The sequence below is a fragment of the Alosa pseudoharengus genome, unplaced genomic scaffold (genome assembly GCF_046254945.1).
Source record: "Alosa pseudoharengus isolate Yale_2024_CS ecotype anadromous, Long Island Sound unplaced genomic scaffold, YU_APseudo_1.1 YU_APseudo_1.1_scf_34, whole genome shotgun sequence".
Lineage (NCBI taxonomy): Eukaryota > Metazoa > Chordata > Actinopteri > Clupeiformes > Clupeidae > Alosa > Alosa pseudoharengus.
In genome coordinates this window covers 467630-488513 of record NW_027468737.1, presented here as the reverse complement: position 1 = coordinate 488513, position 20884 = coordinate 467630, and the positions used below count along the sequence as shown (strand labels likewise).

The window sequence follows — 20884 nt, the reverse complement described above, 5'->3', positions numbered from 1 at the left end:
AAGTAACTGCATATAACTGTCTTGTCGTTGACTGACACCTTGGTGAAGTTAGTTTCACTTTGCCAATGAGTTCAAATAATAGACGAGTGCAAATGCGTGAAGGCTATGCTAGGTTTTAGTAAAGCATGGTTTAAGAATGACTATTCCATACGGTCTCGCAAGCAGCCTCCTTCAAATGCGCCGTTGAATGCCAAAATACCGATGCATTTATTTGACATATCGCGCGTTGCGCCGTTAAAGGGAATGACAGATGTCATTCTCATTGGTTTAAAATGATGTTACTCCCCAAACACACCCATATGACTGATTAAAAGACCTAGGAACACCTTGTTGCGCCATGCGCTCCACTTTTGATAACGAAACCCCTCCCAATGTGAACTGGACATCCTACTAAATTTGAATAGACTTTTGACGAGTGACGATGCACTTTAGAATGTCATGATAGGGCCCTATGTCTCAAAAGCAAATATGTATACCAATGGAACTGTCGATGTAAAGAAAATGACAAGTCCTTACGCCATTGTTTATGTCAAAGTAGTCAAACAGCTTTGTCTTGTTTTCAATATGACAGTTTACTCTGAGAGTATTTCCTAATGAACAATGCGCAAGGCAACACTATTTTCTATGTGGCGCACCCCCCCCCCCCCACACACACACACCACCCATATATTCAAGATTTTTTGTATATGTATTAATGAAATATTTCAAACCATTTTAATAATAAATATATGTTCACCCAATAAAGAGTTCATGTGTCCATCAAATTGAATTTGGTAAAAAAAACTCTAGTATTGCTTTAAGAAAGAGGAAAAACAATACATATATATGCCATTACAACCTACCAATATCCTTGAATCATGATTAATGTAAGCCTTAATAACAAGAATTATTTAATAATAAGAAACATGTTAATTCTTACCTTGTTCATTTTTTTTCCTCTTTTTCCAATGGATTATAAATACCACAACCCCACATAAAGCAGCTAGGACTATGACAACAACTATGACACTGACTATAATTACAACTGTGTTTTTTCTTTCAGCACATTCAGTGTCATATGATGTTGATCCTTTCCTTAAGACAACAAGTCCCATCAACTCGCACCTACAGAGGTCACATAATTAATTACAGTTTAGACTCATGAAAACAGCTTAAAGTGTAACTCCAGCGAAAATTGACCCCAGGGTCTTATTCTGCATTAAAACACATCAAATAAGCCGTGGAGACAGTATTTTTCGTTGATCAACCACCACAGAGTTTGTCCCGGTATACGCTATAGCCCCAAATCGCAAACAGTGGATTAGCTAAGGGCGATAAGCCAAATAGCATTTTTTTTTCTTGTTTTCTTTTTTTTTGTGGCCTTTTTATGCCTTTTAATGACAGGACAGTGGAGAATGACAGAAAGCGAGCCGGAGATGGAGTCGGGGGTGGGATCCGGAAAGGACCACGGGCTGGGAATCGAACCCGGGTCGCCGGCGTACGTTGCAGGTGCCCCAGCCAGTCGCGCCACGGCTGGGGCCCAAATAGCATTTTTAAATCAGCAATATTGTTCAAAGGTACCAAACCTCGTCAGTAGCTTGCTCAGGGTCCCTACACATAAAACAAAGCACCAACAACGTAGTTAGCGAATCCGGAGTTTATTACAGAAGATTGTTAAGAACACTTACCAACTGTCCCCCTACCAGCTCCTCCAACCCAGTATCGCAACGATTTGTTGTACTGTCACTATTATTCGTGCTGGGGTTAATCAACGAAAAATACTGTCTCCACAGCTTATTTGATGTTTTAATGCAGAAAAAGACCCTGAGGTCAATTTTCGCTGGAGTTACACTTTAATGTATAATCTAAACCTACAGTGCAGTGTATACAGTGTATAAACTCACTGTGTGTGTGGTCTGCAGGATGTGAACGATCCATCTGAGTATAAGTCACCCACACAGTCAGCACACACAGCATCTGAAGATGATGTGCCTGCATAAAAAGATACAAATCAAAGAAAGGTTGGTAAATAAAACCTAAGTTGACATTCAAATATGCCTTTAGTTCCTTTCTATGTCAGTGTATCACTGTGTGCCTGTGTGTTTTCTCATCTTCAATTAACAATATCACTGTGTGCCTGTGTGTTTTCTCTAAAGGATAATTTTAGAAAATGTCCAAACCTGGCTGTTTGATGTATTGTCCTGGTGAGCACGTTGTGTGTTCCACAGCTCCTCTGCAGCCATCTTTGATTGGGTCAGTGCAGTAGTGACCTTCCAGAGGATCACAGAGTGTGTCTGAGGTGGAGCTGCACGCCCTCTTCACTCTTAGACCTGCAGCTACATTAGAACATAATACATCGATTATATACTTAATAAAATAAACAATGCAAAGAGCCATTAGCTAATACAGTGTGAACAAAAAAATAAACAAATACCTTTACATTTATTATTTTAGCAGACACTTTTATTCAAAGTGACGAGCAACGAATGATGAGCAACATTCAAGTTACAATGCAGATGAGACCTTAGGTAATAATAGTTAATACAATAAATACTAGTACCAGAAGATGAGAGTGCAGAAGTTTTAAGTACTAGTCAAGTATATCAAAGGAGATAGCGGTGGAAGGTGTGTTGGATTGTTAGAAGTGTTAGGAGAGGAGGTACTCTCAAAAGGGTTGGGTCTTCAAGAGCTTTTCGACTCTGGTAGCACCACCACTATCAGGGAACTACAAATAAAAATGGTCTGGATTGGCAAATGTGTAGCCGTATCAGATGTTCCTCCCAGACAAACAAACCATTCATCACAACATCAACATGGACTCCCTCTCTTTTGCTCCTACCAAAGTTGAAGAACAGCTAACTTTCACTGACCATGTTGCCTTTGTTGTCTGATTGTGCCACTTCACACTATTCAATATAAAAAAAATAGGCCGTATATAACCCAACATGCTTTCCAGCTCTTGACCATGGTTATCTCTCACCTTGAATACTATAACTCAATTACTTGTGTGGTGAAACCACTATGTATTGTCAAGAACACAGTGGCACATCTGGTTTTCAATCAACCAAAAAGGGCAACTGTTATATACCCCGCTTTTCATTGAGCTCCACTGACTATCGAATTGCAATTCTGCTTCCTGTTTTCTACCTCAATTGAAATGCAAGTGAAAGTCAGGAATTGAGTTGGAATTTAAGAGCCAGTTTCAATTCAATTCTGAAATTTTGCACAACCCTGATTGATAAATGATTATGACCATGTGCAGTTGAAAGCTTCTCAATACACTGACAGTGTTTCCTAGAGAATTGAATTCCATTTGTGGTGGTTGGTTTGGAGAATTAACTTGAATGCAACAGTTTTTAACAAATTAGCACAGCGTGGTTATGATGCTAACAGAGCTGCCAACCCTCACTCACTCTCAATGTGTGAGAGTTGGCAGCTCTGTGCTAACCAGATTTAAGCACAATTTAGTACAATCTGGAAATCATTGTGTGGTGGTCAATGTTGATATTGTGGTGGGCAGCCACAAATAAGTCAATGTATGGGAAACAGTGACTGAGCACCATCCACAAGACTTGGAACATGATGTAAACCCGGATAATAATTTCCTCCTTTATCAATGAAAACTGTCACTACTACACTGATGAACAGTTCAATCAAAACACTGTCAATCAGGGTACTCTATCAATTATTCACTTCAATAGCAGAAGCCTTAACATGAATTTCAAGGACATAAAAGACTATTTGTACACCTTCTTGCATGCATTTAACATCATTGCAATATCAGAGACTTGGATTAACAGCGATAATGTGGCAGATTTTGAACTGGATGGTTATGAACTTATTAATGTAAACAGGCAAAATAAGGAGGAGTAGTGATCTATGTGGATAACACTCTGAGATTCAAAGTTTAAGATGATATGACAACTGTGGTTGACAACCTACTTGAATGTTTACCAATCTAACTGTGCATGGAAAAAAGTAGAAATAAGTTGTGTTTATAGAGCACCAGGTACTAACATTTATGATTTTACACAGTGGATAGAGGGCATGTTTTCAAATAAAAGCACCAAAGCTGTTTTCATTTGTGGAGATTTCAATATTGACCTGTTAAGTCCCAGTAAAGTTAAAGCTATTGATGATTTCATCGATGCAATGTGGAGTGACTGTCTTAACACAAATCAGACACTCGGCAGGGTGAGGGCTAGATCCTGTTTTTGACGCGCTATAGGCCTGTCCACTTCGAATAAAGTTGAAGCCCACAACGTTTAGAATCCTTTGGGTGGTGTTCCCATTTAATAGCGAATGTAGGTTACACAGTTCAGATATGCAAACGTGAGGGCTAATCTAGCTGTGGCGTGCCAGCGGTAAAAACCGTGCGATCTCCCCGCCACCCTAGCATCATTACCCACCCGCTACACCTGTGAATTAATTACCTGGCGCGCCTGTGCCACCGTGACCTATGACCTAGCTACTGTAACACAAGCACACTGCCCTCTAGTGTAGACCACCACCACAACATCAACAATAGCTAATGGCTCCCACACAATGTATAGTATGAGCCTATTTCCGAAAATCACCAGACCCAGCCAAATTACATCCCACTCGGCTACACTAATCGACAACATATTTACAAATGATATTGAGAATAAAACTGTGAGTGGGATATTGATCAAAGATATTACTGATCATCTGCCAGTTTTTCTGGTATTTAGTGGAAATTACAGGACAAAAAGATTAGACTGGTCCAAGCAAACTCATTATAGAAGAATAAGATTAGAAGAATCCATCAATTCATTTAATCATGATTTGCTTAGGAAGAGTTGGGATGTAATTTATGAAATTGGGGATGTTAATAGTACGAGACCTTCCTAAAAATGTTCAGTACATTGTATGATAAGAATTGTCCATTAAGAGTGGAATAGTAAAAGAAAGCATGCCAGTTGTCCATGGATCACAAAGGGATTACAAAATGTGTGTAAAAAAACTTGTAAGAGTGAAAACAAAAGAAGCAGAAATCAGATATAAAAATTATAAGAATAAGTTAACTAATATCATAAGAACAAATAAGAAGGATTATTATAAGAAATTACTAAATGATAATAAAAATAACACTAAAAGGAATTTGGAAAACATTAAACAGTTTCATAAGAAATGGTGCCACATCAAACTACTTCATGCTGTTCTTCATGTCTGACATTGTTTGTGGGGTCCCCCTGGGGTCAGTACAGGGGCCAAAATTGTTTATTTTATATATCAATGATATGTGTAAGGTGTCTTAGATACTGAAATTAGTCCTTTTTGCTGAAGACACAAATATTTTTGCAATTAATAAAGCCAAGTAATTTCTTGATCATAACTCACTCCGCAATCTCTACTGTTCACTAGTTTTACCATATTTAACTTACTGTGTAGAAGTCTGGGGCACCAATTATAAGGCAAGGCAAGACTAGGCAAGGCAACATTTATTATATTTATATAATTATATTTATATTTAGCACATTTCATACCAGGGCAGTCCTTTACATAAAAGAGAGATGTCATATATACATATATACATCGAGGTAATTTGGGTAAAAATCTAAATTATAAAAGTTGATACATATCATAACCAGAGAAGTCATAAACAATTAAAATAAACATATGAAAATAGGTCAATGAAAAGTGAGAAAAGATAGAATTAAAATCAAGGGAAAGCAAGGGAGAAAAGGTAGGTCTTTAACTTTTAAAACAATCTGTTGAGGGTGCGGTCTTTATGTGTTCAGGAAACTGGTTCCAGAGTTTGACTGCATATGAGCTAAAGGCGACTTCACCACATTTAGTTCTAGTAGTTGGTGGAACCAGGAGTAGTCTCTGTTGCGACCTGAGTGACCTAGGGGGTGTGTAGTGGTGGAGCAGGTCTTTTAGATAAATGGGGCCACTGCCATTCAGAGTTTTAAAAACAAGTAGCAGTGTTTTAAAATCGATTCTGTGACTCACAGGGAGCCAGTGTAAGTGTTTGAGTAGCGGTGTGATGTGATCTGTTCTTTTGGCTTATCAGAATCCTTGCTGCTGCATTCTGGATTAATTGGAGTTGCTTGATTTTTTTTCTTGGGAAGGCCTTTGAAGAGACTATTACAGTAGTCCAGTCTGCTCGATATAAAGGCGTGAATGAGTTTCTCAAGGTCTGTTTGGGTCATTAGGTCCCTAAGCTTGGATATGTTTTTTAAGTGATAAAAGGCTGATTTAGTAACCGTTTTAATGTGACTGCTGAGAGAGGTCGCTGTCGATTTGGACGCCTAGGTTTTTTACCGTTGTTTTAACTTGAAATCCTTTGGTGTTGAGAAATGAGGAGATGTTATGCCTCGTACCTTTATTCCCAAAGGCAATCACTTCAGTTTTGTCCTTATTCAAATGGAGAAAATTCTGGACACATCCAGTTGTTAAGATCACTAACGCACTAGGTGAGAGAGCGAGATAGAGCTGGGTGTCATCCGCGTAGCTGTGGTAGGAGATCTGGTGTTTTTGTATGACCTTTCCAAGGGGGAGCATATAGAGGTCGAATAGTAGAGGACCCAGGATGATCCCTGGGGGACACCGAAGCACAGGGGAGTGATAGAAGAGGTCCAGTTGCCTATAGAGACAAAAAAGTTTCTGTCTTTAAGGTAGGAGCAGAGCCAGCTAAGTACAGTGAACCCAACCCAGTGCTCTAATCTATTTAAAAGTATGGTGTGATCTACCGTATCAAATACAGCACTGAGGTCCAGAAGGACTAGGACTTGCCTGCATCCAGGTTGAGGCATATATCATTTAAAACTTTAATCAATGCCGTCTCAGTACTGTAATGAGCCCAAAAGCCGGACTGAAAACAGTGAAGACAATGATGGGATGTTTAGCTGGCCGTAGACTATTTTCTCAATTATTTTGCCAATAAAGGGCAAGTTTGAGATTGGCCTTTAGTTGTTATAAGCGGAGGAGTCAAGGGTTCTCTTTTTTAATATGGGCTTTACTAGTGCGGTTTTTAGGGACTTAGGCAAGGATGAATTTATAATTGTGAGTAGATCTGATGCAAGAAAGGGGAGGACAGATTTAAAAAAATTGGTGGGAAGGGTATCAAGACAGCAGGTGGTGGAGTTTATTTACAGTCTTGCTTAGAGTTTCTATGTCTACTGGAAGAAATTGGGACATTGTGCTCTTAGGACCCTTCGGTGTAGGTTGTGAGTCTAGCTCGTGGGTTGTGAGTGCATAGGGTAAGATGTTAGATCTGATTTGGTCAATTTTGGCTTTAAAGAAAGAGGCGAACTCATTACATGCATTAATCGAGAGAAAGTGAGATGGGAGTTGTGAGGGAGGAATTGTCCGTTTCTCAAATGTAGAGAATAGTACCCGGGGTTTGTTGATATTTTTACTGATGATGTTGGAGAAGAAGGATTGTCTTGACTTGCGGATCCCACTATTGTATGCATAGAGTTTTTCTTTATAGTCAGTGTAGTCAGATGGATGTTTGTGTTTATGCCATTTTCTCTCCCTCTTAAAGTCCAGTTTAAGGACTTTAACAGAGGGGTTAAGTAGCCAGGGAGACCTGTTTTTGTTGGTGGGCGCCTTAGTCTTTAGGGGAGCAATGTCGTCAATAATGATAGCATTGAAATGGTCAAGTAGATCATCTGGTGTACAGGATGGAGGAGGAGAATTATATATGTATGTATGTATGAATTATATATGTATGTATGTGTGTATGTATGTATGAATTATATATGTATGTATGTGTGTATGTATGTATGAATTATATATGTATGTATGTGTGTATGTATGTATGTATATACTCCAACTCTAGTCAATACTCATTTGTATACTTCCAAATGGAAATCTTTGTTATTTAAAGTAGTCATTAATTTCAAGAATTAATTGCAATCATTGCAAATTTATTTTCCTTATAATTAACTCTATGATTAATGAAAGGGGTGGGATTAAAAAAAGTGTAAACTTCTTCCCACTCCTTTTCAAATAAGTTAAGAAAAAAAAGGGGGAAGATCCTTGTTTTGTTGCTGTCTTGTTGACACAGGTTTCTTGCATATTTGAAATAAAAATGACAATCAATCAATCAAGCCAAAACAAAACTGTTGGTATTTGCCTTACTGGAATCACAAACTGTGCAGGATCTGCAAGACACAAGTCCATTGGGTGCATCAGTGTAGAACGATGACTGGCATGGGACGCATGTTGTGCTGGTGAACTCTGTGCAGTGTCTCCGAACATAATAACCTTTAATAAATAAATCAACAATTATAACATACGTATATAAAACATGGGTTATGTCATATGTTTATGTTGTGTAGTATGACACAGTATCCTTACCAGGGCCACACATGGGGCAGCACTCCTGTCCTATAAGGTACTCAGCTCGGCCACAGCCAGTAGAGACCCCAGACACAGTCAGGAGGAGGATCACAGCAATAATCACCAGCTTCATCATGGTTTCCTCAGGTTGGGGTGGAGTCGACTTCAACACAGTGATGTTCACACAGCTAAGCAACATACTCATATCCTGCAGTTTTATAGATGCATCTGTCAAAACAATAAAAAAAACATACTTTTAAACAATGCTGTTGTGTCCAGGGGTTATGTGAGGGGTCTGGTGTTTTTTTTTCTGTTTCTGGTTTTTTGAGGTTTACAGATCCTGTAAGGGCAGTAATTATCTTTTCTGAGCAAAGGACTTCATGATTGAATCAGCAGTTCCATTGGCAACGTCGAGTGACACTTATGAATGATATACCTCATTTTAAGTAACAACACTAACATTTCTGTTAGTTTATGAGGAGAATGCTGCTGCTGTACTGGCAATTTAATTAAATTACTGACTAAAGTTAAAGGACAATTCCTGTATTTAGCACATTGAGTCCCTTTTCTGGTACACCACTAACCACTCAGTGAGTTGCACAGTTTTGAAAACGAACGTTTAGGGTTGTTTTAGGACATGTTTGAGTAGCCTACAGTATGCCCATTGCCAGCCACCCTGAGAATAAAAGGGACTCAAAGTGCTAAAAACCGGAATTTTCCTTAATTGATCAAGCCAGTGACTGGTTGCTGAACTAAGACCGATGTGTGTAAAGTTTGTTTTATAAGTTCTTCTCTAACACACAATAAAACCCATTGTTACTCACAAGTAGGGCTGGCCAATAAAAAAAACGTTAATGAACGAAACGGTTCATGAGGTCATTTATTGGGTTCATTGTTGTACAAAAACATGATTGTTCTTCCAACAATATACGTCTGTTTTGTTTATTACAGCATATCCTTCCCCGCATGAGATATTAGTTGTGTTACTGCCTGGACTGCAGTGAAAGAGGCTTTGTTCTCTCAGTATTATTATCTAGCCTCTTGGCCTACTCTGTTCTTGAACTATTTTCCTTGTAGCTCAATGGCCTATATGTCAGCCAGGTAAAACCGGGAAGAAGGCTTTTCAGCCAGCTCATAAATTTCCGATGGACCGTCACCTGTGTTGTAGAGGCTTTTGCTTTAGTGTTCGACATACAAAAGAGTGGCGTCGGTAACAGACATCATTTATCATTCATGAGGTTAATTGGCGTACAACATGTTTTTTCTTCAACAATGTCAACCACCTCAAAGCCAATTTCTACTCTATAGCTTTTAACTCAGTTTAAGCTATTGTTTTAGAGTATCTGTTTACACCAGTGTTGGGAAAGTTCACCTTCTACATTAACTAGTTCAAAGTTCAGTTCACAAATTTTAAAATGAACTAGTTCAGTTCATAGTTCAATATTCCAAATGTTTAACTAAGTTCACAGTTCCAAAAAATGAACTAGTTCATAGTTCTTTTTTTCATATGTTGCTGCTAGCTATTATATTTTTAAATTATTACCAGGGCCCATATAGAACGCAGTTAATGGGATTAGGGTCAAGGATCTGTCTTGACTGTCTTTTGATTTTTTATCATACCTTGAAAGGCTAGCCTGTTGCTTCAGTTCAATGTGCCGTTTCAGGTTTGCTGTAAATCTGAAAGCCAGCGGGCAATGTTTGCACAGAAATATAAGATTTCCCCCATCCTCACCGACCTTGTCATAAAACTCATTTAAATGATCATACAACGCCTCCTTGCTGCTTTGTCGCCTACAATTCTGCCTTTTTCAAACTTCTTTGACCTGAGGCCCAGTCAAGGCATACTTTGGGGTCATAGGGCCCCCCCCCCCCCCCCCCCATCAAATTATCATTATATCACAATATTATTGTTATTTTATATTGTTATACATGCACTTAAAAGCAGTCAATATTTAAAGTGCTAAGATTGTTCACAAAAGTTTGTGAAAACATGCACATCAGAGGACTTTACTAATGTAATATTTAATTACTTTAGTTTCATTGTTTTTGCATGGTTGCATGATGCTTGCATGAGAAATACTTCTCAAAACAACAGCAATTATATGGGTGCCATTGTTTTGGGATGTTTCCCTCGTGCAAGCATCATACACTGGGAGGCAGAAAGAATATGCTATTTAATTACATTTCATTTGAATGCCTGAATGTAAGGATTTCACTTTTGTGAATTGTAAATGGCGGATCAGATAGGCCTAAATCACTGATCTGGAGATCTTAGTATTATTAGTAATTAAGACTAATGAATAGCTTTTGGCATGCATTGAATAAACGTTCATACCACGACTTAATTGTAGCATATGCCTCTATGCTTCATGACACCAAATTAGCAAGTATTTCCTACTGATTGCAGGAACATTTGTTTTCTTTTTCTGTTGGTCCGCCGTTCCTTGATCAATTGCGCAGCAAATTATCAGATGAAGCCCCGGGAATAATTTCACTCCGCAGACCAGCAATGTCCACGTTGCGGACCGTGGCCCATAGAGAAATGCTGGCCTACATGATGCTTTTGTTTTGATGACGCATGCGGCGGTGCGACGCTGGTGGCTGGCCTTGCCAGATCGGGTGTTTTTTCCGCTACATTGGCCTGTTTACGGTGTGTGTTTCAGCCGGGTTTTCGCCTGGAAGGCTCCATAGAAATTTGGCACCCCAGGGCTCCAGAGTGCGACCAATTTGGTTGCATATGCGACCTAATTTTTCAAAAGTGCGACTAAAAAAAAATCGGAGGTCGCACCGGTGCGACCAGCTATTCGAGAGAGGAAAAAGTGTCCGCATTAAAACTCTACCTTTGGTCCAATAACAGACACATATTTGGTCAATATCGTGGTTTAAACAAATCACAGATAGTGAAGGGCGGGACCTCCCCTCTGATTGAGAGAGAGAGGTCAGAGACCCGTCAGATAAACAGAGTGGATGTAGTTGCATTACAGTGTGGTCACATAGGCCGAGATAAATGTCCCCTCTCCCCACTGCCTTTCGGCGGCTGGCAGCAGCAAACCGATCAGACGAGCCCGAGATGATCAAGTTTATCGTTGCCTACCATATGCAGCACAGCAAATTAAAGTTAATCCACTACTTTACATTTTGCATACCAGTTGTATCTAAACCAATCAAAGCTTGACTGAAACATTGTAAAACCATTGACTTGTTTTAAATTAAGAGGTCCTCCTGGCATGATCCTGCTGAAAACTGCTGGTTTCATCTCAAACACGCACGTATTATGAATGCACGTTTTTTTATGTAGCCAGTTGCCGACATTCAAAAAATGTGCGGTTATTATTTCACAACTTTTGCGAAGTAGGCTAGGCCTACTGGGAAACGCTGGCAAGAAAGCTGCTGACAGATATTACAGGTATTATAACTTAGACAGATATTTTCTTCCCTAGGCTAGGCCAGCAACACACGCTGAAAAGATCAACTTAACATGTACAGTATTTCCTCCTGACTGCGAAAACGTTTGTCTTCTTTTTATGTCAGTCCGTGGTTCCTTCATAAATTGCGCAGCAAATTATCAGACAAGTGACAGAAGCACTGCGCATAATTTGACCAGCAGTCTTCGCGTCCATAGTTTGTGAAATGTTGCTGCGTCTGAGCAAAGATTCTAGATGCCCAGCGCAACTCCAAAAAGGAGGACAAATGAGCGTCCGGTTTGTCCGGCCTAAATTCGAAGGTAGGCCTATGGCCAACCTATCGCTAACTGGCTTACCAACTCTTTCACCCGCTCACGTAGGCTACTTGCGTATCCCTCAGGCCTCTGCACGAAAACGTCAGGCATATTTGTTCATAGCCTACTGTATTATTACCGTTTTCACACCTTTAACCACAACCGTGAAAAACATCTTCACTCTGCAACCACTACCTCCCGTAGCCTCATAGTCACTTATACATTGCTTTTTAAATACACGAAACCTGATGGAGACATTTCACTCGCTCTCTTGCACTCGCTGGCGGTCCCATACATTTAATAACTCCCTTTCGAAAATTCAATACATCCCAGACAATTTAAGACTTTTTTAGGCCTTATAAACCGAAAGTTGTATTTAAGACTTTTTAAGACTTTTTAAGGATCCGCGGGAACCCTGGGTTTACACTGACCAGGTTGGGTGTTGGACCTAGTGGATGAACATGGTAAGATGCTGAAGGATTTATGTGTGTGTCAAAGTTGAATAAAGAGTTGCCCTGTTGGGCATAAACAACATATTTAGTGTCAGAGTGAACACATACAGGAGTAAGGAGCAGAATACAACAAAAGATTCCGTTACGCTGACACTCCACTGGAAATATATTGCTGGCAGAAGAGCCTTCAGTGACACATAGTCCATAGACCATTCCAATCTTCAGGCGAAAATGTTTAACACCCTTGGGGTCTACAAGGGCAGACCACGAGGGAACATACCCCATTGTAAAAACAAACTCAAATTTTATGAAAACAGTTGGATTTATATAAATTAGGAGAAACAGGATCTGTGGTGATCTTTCATATTTTTTCCACAATTCCACAATTATGACTGCATCTAACATCTACCCTATTCACGTTTTGCTAACCTGTTTTGCTGTGAGCAATGTATTATCCAGATTGTGGTTTAACTAGATGTACCGCAGAGTGGTACAAAATATCACCGCCGCCCAGTCCAGCACATTTTTTCCACAAAAAGAAATCACGCTGAAAGGCCTATATGATTCTAACTGTCTCACTAAATTGCATTATCCACACTCAATTCTTGGTATCTGCTAGACAACAAGTACCAAAACATGATTAGTTCATAGATTTCACATGTAAAATTAATTGTATACAACCCCACCTCCATCTTGCCTGTTCATAATTCTGAGAAATTCTTGATTGTTTGTGTTATGTTTATGTTATGTGTGTGGGTGTGTGTGTGTGTGAGTGTGTGTGTGTGGGTGTGGGTGTGTGTGTGTGTGTGTGTGCGTGCTTGTGTGTGTGCCTGAGTATGTGCCTGTGCATGCAAGCGTACATATGTCTACTGTGTGAGTATGTGTCATACGTATGATTACTGTGAATGTATGTGTGTGTGTGTGTGTGTGTGTATCTGTTTATGCACATGTGTGCACATGAAATGGGTTAACATGAATCACGCTGAAAGGCATATATGATTCTAACTGTCTCACTAAATTGCATTATCCACACTCAATTCTCACTGGTATCTGCTAGACAACAAGTACCAAAACATGATTAGTTCATAGATTTCACATGTAAAATTCCTTTTATACAACGCCACCCCCATTTTGCCTGTTCATAATTCTGAGAAATTCTTGAATTGTGTGCATGTGTGCGTGTACATGTTTATGTTTATGTGTGTGTGCCTGCGTATGTGCCTGTGTTTGTGCATGTGCATGCATGCGTATATGTCTACTGTGTGAGTATGTGTCATACGTATGATTACTGTGAATGTATGTGTGTGCGTGTATATCTGTTTATGCACATGTGTGCATATGGAATGGGTTAACATGACCCCTGGAGGCAAACATACGGAAACATTGGTCATCCTAGGCCCTACGGTTCTCAAGATATTCACAGAAAACTCGTACGGTCACTAAATGTACACATAAATTATTTTATTGTAAGGCCCCCCATGAACGAAAGTTCACGAAACTTGGCATGCATTCGGAAGGTGTCATAATGATCCTACACTTTCAATTTCGTGCAGTTTTGACCATGTCAGCCAGAGATATTGTGATGAAAACACCTAATTTTTTGCTTTTTAATTTTTAACTAGGTGGCGCTATACATGAAATAAGTGGTAATGGGATGGGTTGACATGGCCCCTTGAGATCAACATACAAAAAAAATGGTCCTCCTAAACCCTACGGTTCTCTAGATATTCACGGAAAACTGTGTCTGCCCTACCCTCCTTTCGGGGGGTCCAGTCCAGCGGGGGGCTACAGATCAAAACGAAAAATGATGGTTCCATGCTATCCATGTGGGGTTACATGCCCACCAAGTTTCGTGTACCCCGGTCTTTCAGTGTCCCGGGAATCCTTGACGGAAATTTGGACATGCGAAAAAAAAAAAAAAATCTGACTAAACCTATATGACCGCCGCTTCGCTTACCTGGTAAGAGATTAATGCACCAATTTAAGTTTAATTTCACTGCTTGTTATAGCCCTGGAAGTCGTAAATCAATAAAGCCTTCCCAACCCACTCTCAATCTCAATATTCCCAGCTTCCACCAGGCTTGTGCAAAATTCAGAATTTAATTGAGAATGACACCTAAATTCCAATTCAACTCTTGAATTGAATTTGAATTGAGGTCTAAAACAGGATCTAGAATTACAATTCGAATTTGAAGTAAAGGTAGTAGAATTGAAATTCAATGAAAATCAAATAAATTCTCGAGATCGAAATTACATCTCAATCTCGAACTTCGAACTTAAAAGTAGAATCGACGATGCAGCCACACCCCCAATGTCACGTCCAGCATGTATGCCAAGACGCACAAACACACACGCACGTGCTGAACTGCAGCGTCAACACTCCTCTAATTTTAGGCTGCAGCCAGTTGATATATAACCTGACTCCGCCAGATGGATTTGCTCCGCATATCCATCTGGGAACTTTTCATTGAAGAACTTTTGGGAAGGGGCGGACATACTGGTTAGCTGATTGGATAAACCATCTGTCTATCACCACCTTTGTTGGTTATCGACGGGCCAAATCAACCAATTAGATGAACAAAGTATTCTTCTAATGCCGTTTAACATACAATTAAGTTAGGTAACGTGACAAACGTTAAGATGTTTTAACTTACCATTTATGAACCTAATCAACGACAATTCCCATCAAGTTTTCACGGTAGGCCCTACACTTCTGAAGATAGTATATTCCTCCATTATGAACTGGAATCAGCCGTGGAGGATGTCTGTGTCGTTCATTCCTCCCAGCTGCATGGCTGAGACTCATAGCTTCACAGTTTACCCAGGAATACTTTCTAATTTGAATAAAACTTGCGCGATAGCTATGCTCATCTCTGTGGATGCCGTCATGTTGTTCGTTGCGTCACACCTCAACCCGCCTCAAAGCCAACGCTGATTGGACGTTCGTTCAGTGAACTGCTCCAAATTTTCTTTAACGGAAAGTATCCAGACTGATCTGCGAGTGAAACCCTGAAGCTCGCGAGATCAGGATGGTCTCACGAGGCTAGTTGATATACACATCAACCTACCGAAATCAAAGCCCCTCTTGCTACTTTGAAATCACCGGTGTGGAAGTATTCATTCATTCACGTCAATTAAAATTAACTTAGCCTACTCAACTTATCAAGTGAAAAGATGATCTAGTTACAGTCCAAAGTTACTTTAAGGCTTAAAATGCACATTGATAAGTACATATTCCATGAACACTAACCTTGGGTCGGAGTGTGCTGAAACAATCAAATTAACATTCTGTGTTGTTTCATTCCACTATGTTTGTTCATGTATCTGTTTTAGCCTAATGTTAGTTCAGTTTACATTCAAAATAAAAAGCGGTTTCAAAATAAAAAAAACCCGAAACAGAAAAGGAAAAGGCCAAAAAGAGTAAATAAGATATACATGTAAGGAATGCATTAATAGTAATATTTTTTTAAAATCGAAAATCGAATCGAATAGTGACTTTAAAATCGAAAATTACATCGAATCGAGGATTTGGAGAATCATGACACCCCTAGTGTATAACCCTTCTTAGTTCTCTCTTTCGTGTAGCCCTCGTGTCGGTGTGAGTGTGACCACCCTGTTCGTGTATTGTGTATGATCGACTAGTGTGTGCTTTATATTAGTGCCTGTGTTCCCTGCTCCTGTGGGGTATACCACGAAGCAGTGTTTGGAATAACGCCGTTTAAATGCGGTGTGGCCATTAAATGTGGTGCGTTACTATGCATTGATTGAATAAACTGTGTAATCCGAACGCACCCCTGGCTCACAAGTTGTGAGGAGGTGGGTTAATAACGACGTAAGCGATTATGATTGGCTAAGGCAGAGTCATGTTTCATGATAGCCAATCAGAGCCAGTGTTTTTACACACACACACACGCACCAGCTAAAGTAGAGATTGATTCGACGAAACAGCAGAGGTCAGGAGCAATCCGATGAAAAGTTGGCATTTTCAAGGTGGAGATATAAGCACTACTTCAAATTCATTGTGGTCAAAGGCAAGAACGTGCATGTAAGTACATTATGTCCAGGAGCGAAGACTTTGTCGACATCCGTTGTAAGCAATTGTAATTTAATGAAGCATCTCACACACGCATCTAAAGCTAGTGGCCAAAAACACCGATACCTCCACAACAGATGATAGCTCACCATCCACTAGCAAAGAAGGACTCGGAGCAAAGTCCTCCAAGCAGCAAAAGCTAGATCTTTCTGCCTCACAACAAAAACCTATGACACAGGCTGAAGTCAACCGTAGGTCTGTCGATGTGCAATATCTTGAATTTCCCCTTGGGGATCAATAAAGTATCTATCTATCTATCTATCTATCTATCTATCTATCAAATAAATGTCGAAAGTTATATAGCCTACAAACACCTGTCTATTCTACTCTATTTCAACTGGCTGCTCAAAACTGCTCAAAAAAATCCAAATTCTTTGAAATATAGCAACTTTTTTTTAACAGTAACGCAAATAGTTACTTCCCCTGGTAACAAGTTACTATTATCATAGAGTAATTCAGTTACTAACTCAGTTACTTTTTGGAACAAGTAGTAACTATAACTAATTACTTTTTTAAAGTAACGTTCCCAACACTGCTACGAAGCACATTCGACATATCTAGGCTATGTAAACATATCGAGGCTTCACAAAGCCTTAACTCAGGGGTATACATTAAAGTGATACTACGATAGCAGTTATGTGATATATTTGTCAAACTAGGCTTTCAGCTCAGATCTGTGCGCGTTCTCGGTGTTGGGATAACGTTGGCCAATCGTGAAACGTGGAGACGCACAAGACCGCCTCTATTTAAAAACAATTACTTCCGCATTCATGAGCGATAGCTTAATCTACATGTACACTGCGGTCTTTTTTTGTGTCTAACCTATAACATCAAATAAATCCATTGTCATCAGTTGTTGTATGGTATGCACGTCCATAGTGGGATATTTGCACGCACAGCACTATTAAAGCGCATTCGAGATCCAAAATGTTAGTAGAGGCGGAGCTCCACCTGTAAGATATATGACAGAATCCTACACGTGAGATAACTTCGTTTTTAAGACAATTGATTGGTCAGTGGGCGGTAGATTACACGATTTGAGCTATAACCTACCTAGCGTTCCACAACATTTGAGGTCGGGAAGTTCGGTCTGGCATTGCTCCATTGTGGAGCAAGTATGCTCGCCCTATATCGGGCGGACCAATCAAATCGGGCTTTACGATGATGGACAGCTGAGCAACAGCGCCTGGTCTATCACGTCATCTGAGCACGCTTAGATTACCCAGATAGCAAAGGGGCGTTGAGGGGCGTTGAATCCACGTTTGTTTGAAGCGGCGGAGGTTGATTCAACGTGGATTCAACGCCCCTGCGCTATCAGGGTAGGCTTATGTTTGAAACAAAAACGCTGTGGCTAGAAGGATACATGGCTTTTAAGACCCCATATGGAAAATGCATATTATTTAATGAGGTTTTATCACTGAAAACGATTATTTCTGAAAACTTTGGCCAAAGTTGAGATGTGGGAAAACTCGTGGTTTCACTTAGCCTAGAAATCTAGACGCACCCTAGCGGCGGCAAATTAATTTGCTCAGCCTGTACGTCTAGTATCGAACCATAGGAATTTCTATTGGCTTAACACCGTGGATGTTCTCCAATCACAGCGCTCTATTTCGTTAGAGAGTCTTAAGGCGGGCTTAACAGGATAACGACATCCTGCGACGGTGAACAACAAGGAAGGTGGCTATGGCGAACGAAGAGCGGTTGTTTGAATCGGCGTTGGCGTCAACTTTGGAGGAGTTGGACTTGTGCTTTTCTTTGAAAGTAGAGCAACACAATGCACGTAAGTCATTCCTTTCGAAGAAGGATGTATTTGCCGTTTTGCCGACCGGATACGGATATGGTCGTAGCGCTGGCCTATTGCATGCCTAGGCCGTTTGAAAGACAATTCTATGCCCGCCCCTTGGATTAAGCAAGTGAATGATTCGATTCCAGACTATATATTTCAATGATATAGGATGGCCTGCCAGGCTAGGTTTCACTTTCATCAAGGGAAAACAGCGCTGTTGCATTGCGACATGTTCCCTCGTTCGTTTGAAATCTCTGATTGACCACCTGTTCGAGGGATTTGCAACAGCCTTTCCCAGTTGTTTAACATGTTTGTAGATCTTGGGTGCTCCTTGTTGGTGCTTGGGTTGAATTCGTTTACAACAACGATGGCTGCCGCTGGAGAATTGAGATGTGTAGATTCTGCTATCAGGTCTGTTCTAGAAGATATCGACAGCGAATTAATTTTAAAGGAGGAACAGAGGAACGGGATCAAGGCATTTGTTGATAAGAAAGATGTTTTTTGCCGAAGTAACTGAAATGGGCATCAGGGCGATGCAACTCGGCGTGCACGACGAGGTGGATATAGCCAGCGGTCGTTGCCAGATCCTTTTTTGAAGCCCGGAATCCTGGCTGCTGAACAACAAGTGGAGGGACATGCTAGGCTCCGATGTTTTTCAAGCCAACGTAATGGGTATCGTCGTGGACTAAGTTCATCTAACTTACAAATGGTAAGATAATCTAACTGTCTGACTTAGTAAGTAACTCCCAATGTCGTGATATGAATCCCATGTTGTAAACATAGTAGCCTAGGTATCGTTGTACGTTCGCTAACTCAGACTTGGTACAATCATAACGTTAGTGTGATTGTAGCGAACTAGCTGTTAAAACATTCTAATGTAGGTTACTGTTTTATTTCTATCAGTGGTCAGGCTGCAAAAGGGCAGAAGGGCATTGCTTTATGTACTCTAGCACCATACCCATATTGGTAGTCACTGTACCCCTTATAAGTGATGTATTCTTTTTAGATGTCACAGTCATTAAAAAGTACTAAATGATACTACTCATAATTTCTTACTGTTACTTATTGGTTGCTTTTTGTACTGCTATTCCAGGTACACCTGTGCTGACATTGACCGCTTCTGCTGATCGGGAATCCAGAGCCAGGGTTATGAAACAGCTTCAGATGGACAATCCAATCATTTTGGCCCTGAGCCCAAACAGAACAAACATCAGACTGGGTCTGATTAAAGTACCTGGCCATACACTGGATTGTGAGGGATGTTAGTACAAAGCTTGACCCAGCAGTTAAGACGGTAGGATGGAGTCACTAGTTGTCTGCGGAAAGCTTTGTACTGCCATTTTGAGGAACACACCACATCTGTTGATCTAGGACATCTGTGCTGCACTCACTGCCATTCTGTTTGTTCTTGTGAACCTGAAGGTTGTGGGGAGCTAATCCCCAAATATGAACACTTGCAAGGGGAGGTTTCATCACACCACAAACACAGAATAGTCACACCTGAGGGCACACTTTTGATCAGGGAACTGTTACAAACTTACAGGAGTAGTTTACTTCAGGACCATACAAACATACCACTTTACACAGTCGACACAGCCTGCACTGGTTTTGGAGATGAACTCATTGATCAGTATTAGAACAGTGCACACAGATATTTGACCTGGACTTCATTATCTATAATCTCCCTACATACAAGCTGGAACATGCAAAAGAGATACTATGAATTATGCATGAGGTTTTTGATGACATCAAACAGAGTCAAACTAATTTGTTTGATGACGGTGTTGTTCAGGATGACCGTGTTCAGGTTGACATGGATTACACTGGTTACTTTGATGACGAGGATGAGGATAAGATACAATCATCACCAAGTAACTTGGAATCAGGCTTGTCAATGTTGAAGATCTCAGACTAGCTTCAAATTCAGGCTCAAATTTGTAGCTTCAGGGTCCTGTTGTTGTGCAAATGCCTTTTTTTTTACCTCTGTTACATTAATATTTTTGAATAAAATTAAAATGGTTTATACTTCTCTACTGGTTGGTGATGTTTCTGCATTTAAAAGACAAACAATAAGACATGTCAATAAAGATTTTTAATATCTACACATAATAGGTAATGTTTGAAGATATACGCTGAACTTTGAACATACAACCAATAAGAAAACACACAAAAATGGTTTCAAGAATGTGGATGCTACTAAACTATTATATGAAGACACAATTATTTACATTGTCATTTATGAAAACAATATTTACAAATTACCATCACCATTTACATTTCACATTTACTTAATTATTTAAATAGGCACATTTTGCCAGTCCATTATTTTCTCCTGGTAATTCAGCTTTGCCAATAAGTTTCTCTTGAAATTCGGGAATGCATGATACTGCCTGCCTGGGTGATTTTTGTTGGGAAAGTTGTGTCTCCCTGAAAACGTTTACCAGTGTTAAAACGTCCTGTTCTCGGGCCACATGATGAATGCCAGCCGGCCTTGTCAGCTCCAGCTCTGTGTCCGTTTTGTCCATTAGCTCTTTGACGATGCC

At 40.1% G+C, this 20884-nt stretch overlaps 1 protein-coding gene and 1 long non-coding RNA gene across 7 annotated transcripts in view; one reads left to right on the top strand and one right to left on the bottom strand.

Moving 5' to 3' along the window:
* The window catches only part of LOC143101395 (tumor necrosis factor receptor superfamily member 14-like), a 47815-nt gene that overhangs the window by 13200 nt on the left and 13731 nt on the right, over nucleotides 1–20884 (bottom strand). For 4 of the 6 annotated variants that reach the window (XM_076264717.1, XM_076264711.1, XM_076264713.1 and 1 more), the window contains 5 exons: nucleotides 8311–8520; nucleotides 8092–8217; nucleotides 2160–2315; nucleotides 1884–1971; nucleotides 920–1104 (listed from right to left, as the gene is read on the bottom strand). In XM_076264717.1, the coding sequence (XP_076120832.1) occupies nucleotides 920–1104; nucleotides 1884–1971; nucleotides 2160–2315; nucleotides 8092–8217; nucleotides 8311–8497 (742 nt within the window). In that variant the 5' untranslated portion in view covers nucleotides 8498–8520. The remainder of the gene's footprint in view (nucleotides 1–919; nucleotides 1105–1883; nucleotides 1972–2159; nucleotides 2316–8091; nucleotides 8218–8310; nucleotides 8521–20884) is intronic. The other 2 variants (XM_076264714.1, XM_076264712.1) reach the window with 2 other exon arrangements.
* Nucleotides 17873–20370, top strand: LOC143101397 (uncharacterized). The gene is made up of 3 exons (XR_012982297.1): nucleotides 17873–18029; nucleotides 18528–19050; nucleotides 19435–20370. It is a non-coding gene; the product is annotated as an uncharacterized LOC143101397 (long non-coding RNA).